The 15285-nt window shown below is 40.0% G+C and overlaps 2 protein-coding genes across 3 annotated transcripts; both read left to right on the top strand.

Annotated features, from left to right (window-relative positions):
* The first annotated feature begins 198 nt into the window (after positions 1-198).
* sel1l (SEL1L adaptor subunit of SYVN1 ubiquitin ligase) lies at positions 199-8910 on the top strand. 2 transcript variants are annotated; one of them, XM_087778751.1, is made up of 21 exons: positions 199-705; positions 833-870; positions 1017-1203; positions 1558-1725; positions 1799-1904; positions 2198-2360; positions 2428-2481; positions 2557-2616; positions 2682-2763; positions 2833-2987; positions 3070-3126; positions 3205-3273; positions 4850-4927; positions 4998-5060; positions 5189-5276; positions 5395-5543; positions 5632-5797; positions 6534-6611; positions 7238-7410; positions 7476-7604; positions 7656-8910. In XM_087778751.1, the coding sequence occupies exons 1-21, from the start codon at positions 612-614 to the stop codon at positions 7932-7934; spliced, it is 2436 nt and encodes an 811-aa protein (XP_087634877.1). In that variant the 5' UTR covers positions 199-611; the 3' UTR covers positions 7935-8910. The 2 variants fall into 2 exon arrangements, with proteins under 2 accessions (XP_087634877.1, XP_087634878.1); XM_087778752.1 differs by having other exon boundaries at positions 7671-8910.
* Positions 8911-9079: 169 nt separating this feature from the next.
* Positions 9080-14533, top strand: LOC148062281 (phospholipase B1, membrane-associated-like). The gene is made up of 15 exons (XM_087779081.1): positions 9080-9155; positions 9307-9371; positions 10335-10425; positions 10504-10562; positions 10989-11056; positions 11210-11253; positions 11346-11466; positions 12284-12335; positions 12395-12475; positions 12534-12599; positions 12662-12753; positions 12823-12904; positions 12968-13279; positions 14035-14106; positions 14414-14533. Exons 1-15 carry the CDS (start codon positions 9104-9106, stop codon positions 14531-14533), a joined length of 1377 nt encoding a protein of 458 aa, XP_087635207.1. The 5' UTR covers positions 9080-9103.
* The last annotated feature ends 752 nt before the right edge of the window (positions 14534-15285 follow it).

The raw sequence follows: 15285 nt of genomic DNA on the forward strand, positions 1-15285 counted from the left end.
TTAGATTGTGTTAAATAGTGTCGCAAACAACACGCACACACACATTCACTGTTTTGGTGTCGTGGACGAGCCCATCCGCTCCAAGATAATTGTGTACGTATCCGATTGGCTGAGGCGCCGCTGCCCTCCACCGATTGGCCAACGTCAAATTTTCTCGCCCTCTGATAGGCCAGCTTCTTAGACTGTCTGACTGTCAGTTGCAGGAGCTTAACATGGAGAGCTAAGTGATATCTGGACACTTTAAGTCGAGGTGTGTCGCCTTATTCGCCCTCAGACAGGCTTGTCTGCTTTAAAACACCAACCGGCTTCTTACCTCGTGATATCTAACAGATTTGGAGCCTGTAGTGGAAGTAATTCGGCGTTAAAGCCGCGTCTGTGAGGAGCTTCTGGGGGAACTAGCTTGTTAGCTAACGTCATTTGCACAGTAAAGTAGCTTAGCCTTGTAGTGCTTACGTGTGGTTGACATCTTTATAACTTCTTAATACGATGAACTGCCTCGTGTTCGGTTGAACTTGTCGTCTCGATGACAACATATTGAGTCAGTCGTACCTGGATGTTTAGCAGTAAACTCAGCGACGGCTACAGCTAGCAGGAAGCTAGCTCGTTCATCGATGAAAATGGGTGTAAAAGCGTCTGCGAGGACGAAAAGAACGTTTTTGTTCGTCACCCTTTCCATGCTCGTGCTCGTCAAAGGAGTCTCTGCAGGTGCGTGTGACCCGTTTCTCTTAAAATATGTCGTAACACGAGTGGAAGATGAACCACCTTCTTACGAGCAGGTCAAAGTGTCACAGCACCTCAGACGACATTATTCACTTTCTGTTTGTTTTTCCAGATGGTATCGATCACGAAGATGATGAATCTGAGTTAAAGGTGTGTATTCAAGTGTGTCTTGTCTGTCTGTGTACTTATCACGTGTCCTGTTGCTATTATATGTCATTATAGGTCAGTTAAAAACACTTTCTGTGCAACGATATTAATATATTTGACCATTTTTAATTCATCCCTTTTTCCTTTAGTCTTACCATGATCCTGACTCTGAAGAGGAAGATCTGCGTCTGGCCTCACAGATCATGGCAGGTGTTTCCGGGCATTCTGTCCATCAAGTGTCCGATCCCGAAGAAGAAGTGAAGCAGGAACTCGAAGGAGAAGATAAGGAGGACTTGCCTGAAATGCCTCCTCCAGTTTTGGAGAAACAGAAAGAAAGTAAGTGTTTTTACTTGATAAATAATTGAACTCATCCACCTGAAGATTGTTATTGAGGTGGACGTTATTCTGATTTGTGGGAGTTTGGTAAACTGTTCTTTAGAACAAAGTGTGGAAATGTAATTCTTGGTTTTTTTTTAAACTGGTGTTGCATGCTTCAAGAGATTTGAAGCTTAGTTTGATCTCATGGGAAATTTACAGCAGCAGCACCTGTGACTTATCTTGCAGACTGTTGCATCATTTTAATCTATTACACTATGACGTATCTGGTTTTTTTTCAACCTTTTTTAGTTATTCTAAAAAAGAAAGTTTCCATTTTGAAGATCGTAAGTAACCTTGTCATATTTCGCTCAGTTACTTTTGTGAATGGAGGAACAGCCGACGGAGAGCCCTGCATCCTCCCATTCCTCTTCCAGGGGAAGGAGTACCCAGACTGCACCACAGACGGACGGGGAGACGGACGACTGTGGTGCGCCACCACTTATGATTATGACCGCGACAAAAAGTGGGGCTTCTGTGAAAGTAAGTGCTTGAATTCACGTTTTTTGATCGGGAAATAAAAGTTCTAAATTTCATATATTTTCCATGACAACAGCTGATGAGCAGGCACACCAAAGGCTGCAGGCGGAGGAAGTGGAGGAGATGTACCAGAATGTCCTGCACATGCTGAACGGAACTACAAGAAGAACTCAGAAGAAAGAGTAAGTTGTTTTAACATCATTTTCAGCAACATCCACAAACCCGTATTTGTTCAAAATTTGACCTCTATTCGGAATTTCTTGTAATATTTTGAGTGGCACATTAATAATTATTTATTCTGCCATCAAAGTAATACGCTCCCAAGTTATGTGAGGTAGTTTTTATCTTAATAAAAACAGCATTTTTTTGCACACCGCTAAAAAAGTATCCTAATATATTACATTTCCTTCTCAATTTCTTGGTTTTCTGCCCTTTCTGATTCTCTGACTTGTACCTGCTTGTTCTCTCCTCTCAGATTATATGACAAGCTCATGCAAGTAGCAGAGAAGGGTCACCAGAAGGCATCGGAGAAGGTGGCGTACGCCTTGTTATTTGGGGACTACATGAGTCAAAACGTCACCAAAGCTAAAGAAATGTTTGAGAAGCTGGCCACGGAGGGTTCCCCTAAGGGGCAGATGGTAAAAAAAAAACACAACAACATTTGGATGTGAAATACAAAGTAATTAATCATTCTTTTTGTTGTAGGCTATGGGATTTTTATACGCTGCAGGGCTTGGAGTAAACTCTAGCCAAGCTAAGGTAATTGAAAAAAAATCAATTTTTCCCAGACATGTTTTCATGAAGGTATCAAATAAGGATGTTTTTCCTGCACAGGCTTTAGTTTACTACACCTTTGGAGCACTGGGTGGAAACCTGGTCGCACACATGATCCTTGTAAGTAGAACAGGCTGACTAAATACACATGGGTTGTTTAAACACTCACTATATCTTCTCATCAGGGATACAGATACTGGGGTGGTGTTGGGGTTCCTCAGAGCTGCGAGTCTGCATTGACTCACTACAGACTCGTCGCTAACCAGGGTGAGACTCGACCGCCTCTAATTTAACTTGTGGATTGAGATTTAAATTGTCTTCTGTCGCCTCCTGCAGTGGCCAGTGACGTGTCCCTGACCGGAGGCTCGGCCGTGCAGAAGATCCGGCTGCTGGAGGAGGTGGAGAACCCGGGGTCTACCAGTGGGATGTTGGAAGATGATTTGATCCAGTATTACCAGTTCTTGGCGGAGAAAGGAGACGTTCAAGCTCAGGTATGAAAGTGTACTTGTCAAGGGAAAAATCAAAGTAATTTGAGCAGGAGTTTGGATGTTGACTCTGGTTTGTTATCTAAAGGTGGGACTTGGTCAACTGCATTTACACGGAGGACGAGGAGTTGAACAGAATCACCAGGTAATGTATCACAGTATTTTCAGTTGGTAAATGATGATCGTGGACAAATATATTCACACACTTGTTTGCCTTCAACAGAGAGCTTATGACTACTTCAACCAGGCTGCAAATGCAGGCAACACTCATGCAATGGCATTTCTTGGCAAGGTGACTCGTCTTTTTCTTTTTGTCTCACTTAACTGGAATAATAATAATAATGGAAGATCTAAAAAAGTCCAGTTACATACGAGTCAGGATGAAAATCATTGGGTGGGAATCATTTTGCTTTAGTGTATATTTCATTTAATTTATTTATATATATATATATATATATTTCAGTACTAGGGGAGTGAGAGAATATTGATGTACTTGACGCAATTTGTATTCCACCATTCTGTATAAATATTTAACCCTTGTGTTTTTTCACGGTCATGGTGACCCGACGGACTGTGTTTGTGGTTTCAGGCCTCCAGGTCACTTTGACACTGGGATAACACAAGGGTTAACGGCGCTGTATATTCTTCGGCTTTTGAATGACATATTATTTTTATCATAGTTCTTTTATGGTTGATATTTCACAAGTGTGAGTAGAATAAAATCAATATATTTTGAGTTTTATTTATAATGAATAATATAATGAAGTGAGTAGATATTCGGTGATAGTTTATTTAAGTGTTGCAATTAAATCTATATAAACTTAAGGAGCAATAAAGTCCCACGGGATTCCTGCGATGAATGAGGACGAGAGGGTACAGTCAACTTTGGCAGCTTTTAGAGCTGATATTTGGACATATTTTTGGTAAATGTCTGAAAGTAGTTGACTCAACTCAACCTTATTTATAAAGCACTTTAAAACAACTGAACCCAGCCCTATCAATACATTTTTAAACATTAGAAAAGCAGATGGCAGTAGTGTCATAACACTGAACTTGTACAATGCTGTAGGAGCAGAAGATGTTGCTCGTCTTGAGTCTTGCTCCATAATATTGCGAGGAAGGGAAAACAATCGTTCTTTGTTTGTAGCTTTTATTCTAGCTTTGTCACAGCTCCGTTAGCACGCCTATTTAACATAAAGTGTCCGCGGTGCGGTAAATTGACGACAATGACGTCATTCAACAATACATACATCCAGTGCATGGCAAAACAAAACATAACACAATAAACCAAAATAAACATGAGAGCAGATCACTCAACAGAAGAAAAAAAGAGCTGCAGCTCAGTCGCTAAAATCCTGTTACTATTTCTTAAAATAAAATAATTTAAAACTAATACTTTTGTTTCTTATTTTTTACTTAATTTGCTTAAAACATGTTTTAGCATTACCTCCATTGAAGAGCCATACACATTAAGACTTTAGAGACTTTAAAAGGGGATATTTCAACTTTGACAAGCATGTACCTCTATATTTATTGCGTCTTAAATGATAAAGTCTAATGTTATGTACATGGTAATAAATGGCATGCACTTTAATAAGTCAGAAATACTTTTTTTTTTTTTTTTTTCAAAGTAATCAAAGGAAAAATATTTTTAAATGGTGTATTGTATAATGTGGTCATGTTTTATCTGTATTTTTGTGAACTTAAAAGTTTCTTGTTATGTAAAGTTTAGATTTATGAAATGGTTGCTCAGGAAATTGAATTCACAGCTAAACGATTTTAAAAGTCAGTTTACATACGAAGACGTCGGTTCTAGCCCCCTCTAGTGTCATAACAGAGTAACTGCAATCTTTTTTCCTCGTCCTCAGATGTACTCGGAAGGCAGCGAGTTTCTCCCGCAGGACAACGAGACGGCTCTAGACTACTTCAGAAAAGCCTCGGACTTGGTAAAGAAAGTCAATCAAACTACAAATGGCACTTAACATAAATGTGTGTAATTACTTTTTTTTTCTTTAGGGAAACCCAGTGGGTCAGAGCGGCCTGGGCATGGCTTACTTGTATGGAAGAGGTGTGCCTGTGGTGAGTGTTCTTGACACGGGAAGATGCACGTTCAAATGTCATTTATTCAATTGAGTCGGCGAGAAAACTGTCTGACTGGTTCATTGTGTTGCCGTCAGTGAAACTGTTGTTGTTGTTTATTTCTTCAGAACTATGAACTGGCACTCAAGTACTTCCAGAAGGCGGCAGAGCAGGGTTGGGTGGACGGGCAGCTCCAGCTCGGAACAATGTATTACAGTGAGTGTTTTTTTTATGCTTCACAATCGTCCTGCAGTTTCTCCCACTCTTTCATATTTTGTCTGAAATCTCTAAGCTGTTGTATGAAATAAAATCCATTTTCCCTTCTTTTCTGCAGACGGCATCGGTGTGAAGCGAGATTACAAGCAGGCGTTGAAGTTCTTCAACCTGGCCTCACAGGCCGGACACATCCTGGCGTTTTACAACTTGGCCCAGATGCACGCGACCGGTACCGGAGTGATGCGTTCCTGCCACACCGCTGTGGAGGTGATTTATATTCCCTTTCACTTCTATTTCTTGATCAAGCGTCAGTCGATTATACATGTTTTTGATCACGTCTTTACTGTTGTCACAGCTCTTCAAGAATGTCTGCGAGCGCGGTCGCTGGTCCGAGCGCCTCATGGCGGCGTACGGGAGCTTCAAGGAGGGAGACACCGACGCCTCTCTAGTGCAGTACCTGCTGCTGGCTGAACAGGGATATGAAGTGGCTCAGAGCAACGTGGCCTTCATCCTGGACCAGAGTAAGTCGTCAGAATTGACGAGGGAGAGATTCTTAATAGTGTTTAATACCTTTATAGTTAATTAATAATTAAATCCAACATGTGCTGTTGGGAAAGTAATTTAAGATTATTAAAAATAGTCTGTAGGAATTGGCTTATGAGGGAATACAACCATCACTACACTGGTTTTATCGCAGGGATGATGTTCTGAAATTCCTCCTTATTAAAGTGAAGTAATGACTTTCATTTTTCAAATAATTTAAATGAACATGTATCTAACGTTCATCTGAACTAATAAACCCATCATAGCGTATGCGACTCCATCCTTCACAAAGACGGTGACATTAACGGCTCCCATAATGCTTTGCTGCCCAGCTGCGGATAAGTATTGACATTCGACGGACGTAGATTTTAAATACAGTATCGACCAATCAGTCCTCGCTAAGTAGAGCAGTGTGTAGAAATGCATCATGGGAGTTCACTTTTTTTTTGGCCACATAAGTAAGGTGGGTGCGGTAATGAGTGCGTCTTAATGAGTTCCATGGATCAAACTTTAAGTTGACAGTAACAAGAAGCTTTTCCGTTCCTGACTTCAGCTATAATCTATATGAACATATCATACCATGTGCAACAAATAATAACGAGACCAATGAAGGTGAAGCGTTATGGTTGTGTGTGGGCGTCTCAAACCTGTAGTAGCTCATATGTTGAAATGTTTTTATAAAGTCTCAATGTGGTTTATGGTTGTCGTTCAAAGCAGAGGGAGCCAAAATCTTCAGCGAGAACGAGACGTACCCTCGTGCTCTCCTCCACTGGACCAGGGCGGCTGCTCAGGGTGAGTTGTATATATTTTTTTATGAGCCATCTACAATGTAGGCAGGATTAAAGTCACCTTAACATGTGCTGTAATGTGAAAGAATGTATGTAAGAGTAAAATGTGTTTGAGTTCACCTCATGCAAAGGATCATGGGATCCATATACCAGCCTAGATAAAAACTCTGTATTGGAAATCAGTTAAAAGCTAGTAAATGCTTCAATAATTCATTCAATTATCTGACTTGATATGCTACACATTTGCAAAGGATTCTGGGATCATCATCTTGAATGTTATCCTGTAATACATGTCCCTCTTAGCAAGTTTTTTTTCAGCGAGGCGGACACATTTGTGAACTTCATAATTTAAAAATTATGTACAACACTTTTGTTTTGATGCAAAGCTATTCTATGGGTGTGTAGAAAAAATAATGGAGGCCTTTTAAGCAAAGCTGGAGAAGAAAAGTTTTGCGTTTACTCAAAATTAAAATGCTTCTGAAGGGATTCTTTTGCATCTCACCAGGCCTCGGACACAATCTTCTTATTCCTCTGTAGTGGAAAGTCAATAAAAATCCTTAATTTCTCACGTACCAACTAGGCGATGATGATAATGTTCACTGGAACAAATCTGATGATGATCATTTGCAGGGTACACTGTGGCGAGGATCAAGCTGGGCGACTATCACTTCTACGGCTACGGCACTGACGTGGACTACGAGACGGCCGTCATCCACTACCGTCTGGCCTCGGAGCAGCAGAACGGCGCTCAGGCCATGTTTAATCTGGGCTACATGCACGAGAAAGGCCTCGGCATCAAGCAGGTAACGATGATGGAGTCGGGTCTGATGAAGAGGCATTTATTGATCCATTACCGTGTTCTCTGCAGGACATTCATCTCGCCAAGCGCTTCTACGACATGGCTGCTGAAGCGAGTCCAGATGCTCAGGTCCCAGTGTTCCTGGCTCTCTGCAAACTAGGAATCGTCTACACGTTGCAGTACTTGCAGGATCTGAATGTGAGTTTCGTAATCTGGGCTTTACTTTTTAATCTGACTCCCATTTCATAGTTCATGTATTCCCAGCTGAAGGAGATGGTTTCTCAAGTGGACCTGGACCAGATTCTGGGCCCAGAGTGGGACCTCTACCTCATGACGGTGATCGCTCTGCTGCTGGGAACCATCATCGCCTACCGTCAACGCCAACACCAAATCATCCTGCCGCCCCGGCCCCCCGCGCCTCCGCCCAGACCCCCTCAGGAACCGGTCCCGGCCCCGGCCCAGGCTGGGGGTCAAGCAGAAACCCCGGCACCGGAACCAGCCCCAGAAGAAGAGGCGGCGCAGCAGTGAGAGGAGGACTTGAAGCATGAACATGAGAGCTGTGGGCAGAAGTTTGTGCTTCCAGTGTGTTTGTGGACTGTCTCCGAGGGTCCGAGCGGACGTTTCTACGGAGATGAAAAGACCCTCGGACCCGCAACATCGCTGACTCAGGATTCAGCCGAAGCAGCTTGGATGTCACACTGAAAATGTCCCCGACGGTCGTCAAATCATTTCGGACGTCAGCGAGGAATTCCTTCTCATCCTGAGGAACTTTAGATTTATTTTGTGCATCAGCCGAGATCGCTTCTTCTCCCGCACACGTCCGTCGTCCGGCTGTCGTCACGATGATGTCACTGCTCATTAAATAACTTAATCGTTGAACTGTTCGCTCTGGATTATCACAGACGTCCGTCACTGAAACGTATACAAGTGTGTGGTACAGTTGGACGTGACGACCTGCAGGTCGGACCGTCGTCTGGGACGGAAGGATGTCGTAAAAAAAAAACCCCATAAAAACACGTGCCAATGTTTGACCCCCGGAGAAAACCTTTTTAACACCTCGCTTCCTCTGGATCCACATCATCCTGAAGTCTAAGATCCCCTTCTAACGTTAACTATAGAATCAAATCTGAAGCTGCTTTAGAGAATCTTAGTACGACATTGTTTCATCATATCAAATACTTCTCTTGCCTCCCTCGCTGTCGGGGGGGAGGAGACATGTCTGGCTCACAGTCTTGAAATGTGCCCGAGGCTGACATTTCTTTATTTTTTCATTTACTTCATCCTCACAATCCAAACGTTACCTGTTGAACCACTAAAGAGTTTTAATTCTTCTCTGTGGGTTATGAAAAAACACGACTCTTGATGCAAGTTTTATTTCTTAAGTTGTTTTAGAAGAAATCTGTGCATGACGGGACGAAATCCTTCCGGAACATCTTTCATTTTAATTTTTTCTTTTCTGTTGATGACGTAAAGTTTATATTGAATAAATATGTTGTTAATAATTGCCTGGATTCACACAAAAGTTTATCAAGAGTGTGTGTGCGCGCCATTGTGTTTCCATCCACAGCCTGCTTGGTCAAACATGCTGTCATTCACCTGCAGGAGGCGGAGCCTGACCCCCAGTGAATGCTGAAAACTCATTTTGCAGAGCCGCTTAGGGGGGCGACCCATTGACCGGCCCGGACACACACACCACTATGGGGTGGCTTTGGATCGCCGTGGCAACATGTGTGCTGGTGTCTGTTAAAGGTAGGTGCTGGAACAAGCCACGTGTCGGTTATTGTTGTGAACGGAGCCTTTGTTTTTGTGTATTGTCTTTTCGGTCACTAAAAACACCTTTAAGTCTTAAAGGTAAAATTGATTCGATTTTTAAAAATTTAAAGAAATGTTGATGTTTCAGGCAATGACTGGTGGTGGAAGTATGAGGAGGGGATTCGTCATTATAGCAAAGAAGCCCTGAACAAGGTACTCTTGTGTTTTCTGAGGTTCTTGTCAGGACTGGGTCACAGATCAGGTGACGTCTCACTTGAATTGCATTAAAGCTTGTGGAGGCGCAGGTTTGAATGTCATGGATCGAAATATCTTTGATTCTGTTGTGGAATTTTTGTGTTGTCAATGTTTTTTGAATGAAAATCTACATGTTTCTTTATTTCACTCTTTTAATCCGTCTCATCTAAAGCTATACATTTTTATTTTTATTCCATTTTAATTAAAGCTGAAAAACGTTGTGCCCCGGTACAATTTCTTTGTACTTTGTCTGATTTAAATGGTTTTATTCAACCAGTAAATTTAAAATATACAGAAATTTCGTCTTTAAATGTGAATCTATGTCAAAAATACTGAAATCTTACTTTCTTCCTTCACTGTATTTATTTGACCCTCATGGGGTCGTTTAGAAACTAACAATAGTTTTATTTTATTTGTAATTATTTATTTTATTTACTAGTCGACTTTAGACTTTTGTCCTTTTGTTGTATTTATTTATTGCCCCTCAAAAAATAAATATAAAAAAATATCTTGAAAAAAGTATTTTCTAAATGAAGGTTATATAAACAAATAATTATTAAGCTTGATTTTTATACTTTTGACTCTTATTTTTGCGGAATGTAATCGCAATTAACATAAACAACATTAACAAAAACATCAAATTTAAACTTTTAAATCGTTAATTTGTCTAAAATGTCGAGACAGTTTAAATAACACTGTATGGAGTAAAAGTTAAAAAAGGATCTCAGTGAACCACAATGAGCAACAGTTCTGAGGAAAAGCTTTTATTCAGGCAGAAACCTTGAGCAGAACTAGACTTGGTTTTATTCTTATTCTTTAATTTAGCTGACTTTATTATAAAGAGACTCAAACTCCAACCCACAGGCAGCAAATGACTCGAGGGAGTTCAAAACCCTGCTGTAACAGAACTTCTCCTTTCAGGAGTTCCCGGAGAAAACTCGACCCGCGAGCTTCAAGCATCCGCTTTTTCAATGTCCAGACATGAGTCCGTCTCCCTCCGTCCCAACATCAGGTCTTTATTCAAAGTAAATCCATCAGAGAAAACAATAACTTGACTCATGGATCTCAAACCTCTTTAAATCTCCCGCAGTTGAGTTTGTGAAAGCAGCTGATATCAGGGTCATCGCCGCTCTGGGAGATTCTCTGACCGTAGGTGTTAGTTCAACACTTTTATTACCACGTTTAACCACATCAAACAGGAATAACATCAATGGCTTGATTAGAAAACAAGGTTTAGATGTATCTGTACTTTTTCTATTCAGTTTATTAGAAATAAAGTGTGATGATCTTAATGTTGAATTAAATGTTTTATGTATATATATATATGTGTGAGACCCTACCAGACGGAGAGAGTGTTGATATACAAATAGACATTATTATAATTATTAAAATTGATTGTGGTTTTGAGAAGGAGAATGCTAAAAGTTGAGGGTAAATGATCCTAGCTTACTTCCTTACTTACAGAAAAAAACAAAACTTTGAAATAAAAGTCAGTATGTAAAATTGTGTTGGCTCTTTTAGTTAGCTTCCTTGCTAAGTTACAAAGAAAACAAAAAAAATAAACTTTTCTTTCAGACAGCTATTGGTGCAAATGCCACAACAGTACTCGGGATCCCTATTGAGTTCCGTCATGTATCCTGGAGGTGACACAACAACACACACACACACATGCACGCACACACACACACACAGAGAAACGGAGACACAGACAGACACAGAGTCACAGACAGACAGACTCACACTCACACAATCTCATCTTTAAAAATAAAAGATGTTTAACAGTTTAGTTTTTCCAGCATCGGAGGTCATGGGTCGTTCCAGGAGGTCATTACCTTGGCAAGTACGTTTTTATTTTCCTCATGTCGCGTCTGTTAAGTCAAGGAAGCTGCTGTAGTTCAGATGAATGTTTACTTTGGATCTTCTTGTCTTCAGACATCATCAAACTGTTCAATCCTCAACTTCTGGGCGCAGCCCCTGGCAAGACCATCCACGGCCTGCAGGGGGAGCTCAAGGAAACGGGCTTCAACTTGGCAGTGACGGGTCACAACACTTTGTAAGAATCAGATGTTTTTTTTAAAAGAGATACTGACTTAAAACTAGTTCATCAAGATTCAAGAGTCTTTATAGTCATTATACAGCAATAAAAATGATGAATACATCTTCACATCAACACGGACGCTTTAGTCTGACCTTGAGGGATTTTGGTTAAAAACGTTTTAACGTATTAAAACAAAGAAAGTTGTCTTGGAAATGACTCCATAATATAACTGAACTTCATGGATGAGGTCACCTGAGGTCAAGAGATCACACTAAGGTCCTTTATAGATGCAAAAAAAATGCAACCAGCAAAAAGAAAGTCACCTAAAATACAAATTAAAAGTGATTAAAATGGCCCCAGATTGAGATTTTTTTATTTGGTGAAAGAAGTTAGTTGGATAAATAAACGTTTTTTTTCCACGTGACTAAAAAATTCGCCCCTCGTGTCATTGAGTTTGAAACTCCTGGGTTTAAGATTCCATCAAAGGTCAACATTTAAATGTCCTCCTCAAATATGACATCACAATCAGACTTGATTGACATGACTTTTCTGTCCATGTTTTGAAAGAGTTTTCTTTCGTTTTGCTTTAAAATTTCTATTTGTCTTCAAATAAATGTGACGTTGAAGTGCGTTAGTTGACCGACAAATCTTCTCGAACCCAACAGAAACTGTTTTCTGCAGTAATTATACAGAAATACTATTTTTTAATATGAATTAAAGATCATCTAGAGTTGGGAAGGAAACTTAAATCCCACTGAAGACTCAGTAGTTTCTCAAGAAAAATGACATTTTCTCCCTAAACTCTTAAATAAAAACATGTCTTTTCTCGCAGCAACCTTCCCAGTCAGACGAGGAACTTGATCGACACGCTCCAAGTTTATGAGGTGAACCATCAATCTTCTTGTACATGTGGCTATGATGCTCACACGTTGATCTCTCAAAGGGCCTCAACTTCCGGGAGGACTGGAAGCTTCTGACCATCATGATGGGCATGAACGACATCTGTGATTACTGCAAGGACAAGGTTTGGTGGTGAAGGTGCGTCTTGCTCGTGGGCAGGTGTGACCGGCTGATGTCTGCAGGCTCTCTTCTCCGTGGACAACTTCATCCACTACATGGCGGCGTCTCTGGAGATGCTCATGAGCGAGGTGAAGATTGATGATGATGATGATGATGATGAAGAGTTTGAATTGACTCCTCGATGCTCCAGGTTCCTCGTATGATCGTCAACGTGGTCCAGATTCTGCCCATGCAGACTCTGAGGGAGGTCCAGAAGCCCACGCCCGGATGTCTGCTGCAGAGGTGAGAACCTGAGTCTCCCCGAAAAATGCTCAGCAACCAATCCAAACTCTTCTCCTCCTCATGGTGTAGATCCTTCTGCTCGTGTCTGATCGAGCCGGACGGCAAATCTCTGCAGCTCCAGGAGCTCATCGACGTCAACCTGGAGTTCCAGGTAACGATGGTGGTTATGAACACCCACGTGTGACCCCGATATTCATGATGTCACTTCCCCCAGAGAAGACTGGAGCAGCTGCTGGGCTCTGGGCGCTACTTTAGCGACGACTTCGCCGTCATCCTCCAACCGTTCCTGAAGTCCGCAGACCCGCCTCGCCTCCCGGTAATGAACGTGGGTCACCGTGTCCGTGAGGGGGAGACGAACAACGCTGAGTCACGAACGACTGTCATGACAACACAACGGCATCAGATCATGACTCAGCGTTTCTCTGTGCAGAGCGGGAAGATCGACATGACTTTCTTCACCCACGACTGTTTCCACTTCACCATCAAAGGTCACGAGGAGCTCGCCAAGGGCCTGTGGAACAACATGGTAAACATCATGTTGGACCAAAGAACGTATAAGACAGTTTAAAATCGTGTGTTCTAAGGATATAACTAACGTTTAATTATAAACAAATGTTTTTTTAAATCCTGCAATACATTAGTCTAACAGCAGAGGGCAGTGTTGCGTGTGTACTTTTCAAACTGTCTAGTAGTTAATGTAGCATCGACAAAAAAAATTGGAATTTACAAATTAAAAAACTGATTAAAAGAAGTATTTTGAAATAGAGAAATGTAGTAGATAAAATAAAGAACGTATCAAAATTGTTTATATATATATATATATATATATATATATATACTTTTTAAAATGTCCTTTTACATTTAAAATCAGTTTTTTCTATTTGATATGAAAAAGTCAAATATTTATTTTAATAATAATATAATAATTATAGCCAAATATTATTTTTTCAAATGCTATTTTAAGCCTGTATGAATCAAGTTAATTAGTTTTAATCAGAAAAAGATACATTATTTTGAAATATATATTTTTAAGAATTAATTATTTGTACTTTATGTTCTATATTTAATCTGAAATTAATATTATTATTATTATTATTAATTTACTTTTGACAGCCATTTCGGCTCCATAAATCTAAAGTGATTCACTTAATTGTACGTAACACGATAGTTAGCATCTTTAAATAAACCATGTTATAATTTAATTTAGGAAAATCATCTTCACGGACTCGTTTTATGATTAACCACCTTTTTTTCTTTTCTTTCTTTTTTTCCACTCTGCAGTTTCAGCCAGACGGAGGGAAGTTGATCGTCAACAGCTTTTCTGAGCCCATCGGTCTCATCTGCCCTCCTGTGGTAAGACTCCTTCTTTCAGGCACTTATCCAATAATAGCAGCATCTCTTCGGGGAATAAACGTGTGCATCAGTGTGGGAATATGAAGGGAAATATGTGCAAATTAAATGTATATTTATGCTTTTCTTTGATTGATATTATTAAAAAAAATATATATATATATATATATTTTTATTTCCTATTACTAATGAAGAAAACACAACCTGCTCGTGTTTAATTCTGTGTTTTGTTGAGTATGAAGTTTCAGTTTCCTCTCGACTCGCGCTGTTGTCTCGACCCACATATCTCACGGTGTGCGTCCGTCTGCAGGAGCACCCGTACATCTTCACTCGCCCGGTGGCCGTCAGCTCTGGTCAGCCTCCTCCACACTCTCCTCTCCTGACCCTCTCACAGACCGTCTTTCTGCTCCTTCTCTGGATCCTGGCCTGATGGACGCCTCCTCCTCTTGTTCCTTTTCCAATCTGTCGCACATCAACTTTATCATCGTGAGAAAATAACTTGTCAAACTAAACAGTCACATTTCCCAACACTGTTGTTTCTCTTTTAATCTTTTTTTAAAATCTCATATTTACAAGGAAAGCTGCTGTTGTGGAGTCTTAGCAACGACCTTGACACATAATAATTATAACATGTTTTTGACTTATTTATACTTTTTTGACAAGCTTTTAAAATGATCTTTGTGGCGTGAATAAAAGCTTTTTCGATGAGTCGGGATTGAAGATGTTTTAAACTCTTCACCCAGGATGGAGTCGCGGGGAGTATTGTGTAATAAAAGTATTATAAATGTGTCAAATAAATAGTTTGTATACCTCTTGATGGATGTCAATGTTTTAATTGAACCTAGAAGAAACAAACGGACAACAATGAAAAATAGAAACATATTTATATATATATATATATATATATATATATATATATGTGTGTGTATACGAAGGATTAAACAATTGTACTTTAAAATTACAATAAATAATAAGAAATTGGGGATTAAGTTATTATAATAGAATTAAAAAACAAGAAGGATGTTCTTTTTAAAGTTCAAATATTTTAGGATTAGTTTGTGCTAGAAATGAAAATTGTATATATATAAAAAAAAATGAAAGAATTGTTCAATTCTGTCTATATATCGTGCGATAAGATACACTTAATTAAACATTATTATTGGAAAAATGGTTAAATAATAC

Source organism: Callionymus lyra, chromosome 17 (assembly GCF_982586985.1).
Source record: "Callionymus lyra chromosome 17, fCalLyr1.hap1.1, whole genome shotgun sequence".
In the NCBI taxonomy this organism is placed as follows: Eukaryota; Metazoa; Chordata; class Actinopteri; order Syngnathiformes; family Callionymidae; genus Callionymus; species Callionymus lyra.

Coding starts and splice junctions, on each gene's coding strand:
- LOC148062281 (XM_087779081.1), top strand. CDS start 9,104: ATGGGGTGGCTTTGGATCGCCGTGGCAACATGTGTGCTGGTGTCTGTT. Junction 12,905..12,967: donor ACGTCAACCTGGAGTTCCAG/GTAACGATGGTG, acceptor CACTTCCCCCAG/AGAAGACTGGAGCAGCTGCT. Junction 13,280..14,034: donor AGGGCCTGTGGAACAACATG/GTAAACATCATG, acceptor TCCACTCTGCAG/TTTCAGCCAGACGGAGGGAA.
- sel1l (XM_087778751.1), top strand. CDS start 612: ATGAAAATGGGTGTAAAAGCGTCTGCGAGGACGAAAAGAACGTTTTTG. Junction 2,988..3,069: donor AAGGAGACGTTCAAGCTCAG/GTATGAAAGTGT, acceptor TGTTATCTAAAG/GTGGGACTTGGTCAACTGCA. Junction 5,544..5,631: donor CCTGCCACACCGCTGTGGAG/GTGATTTATATT, acceptor CTGTTGTCACAG/CTCTTCAAGAATGTCTGCGA.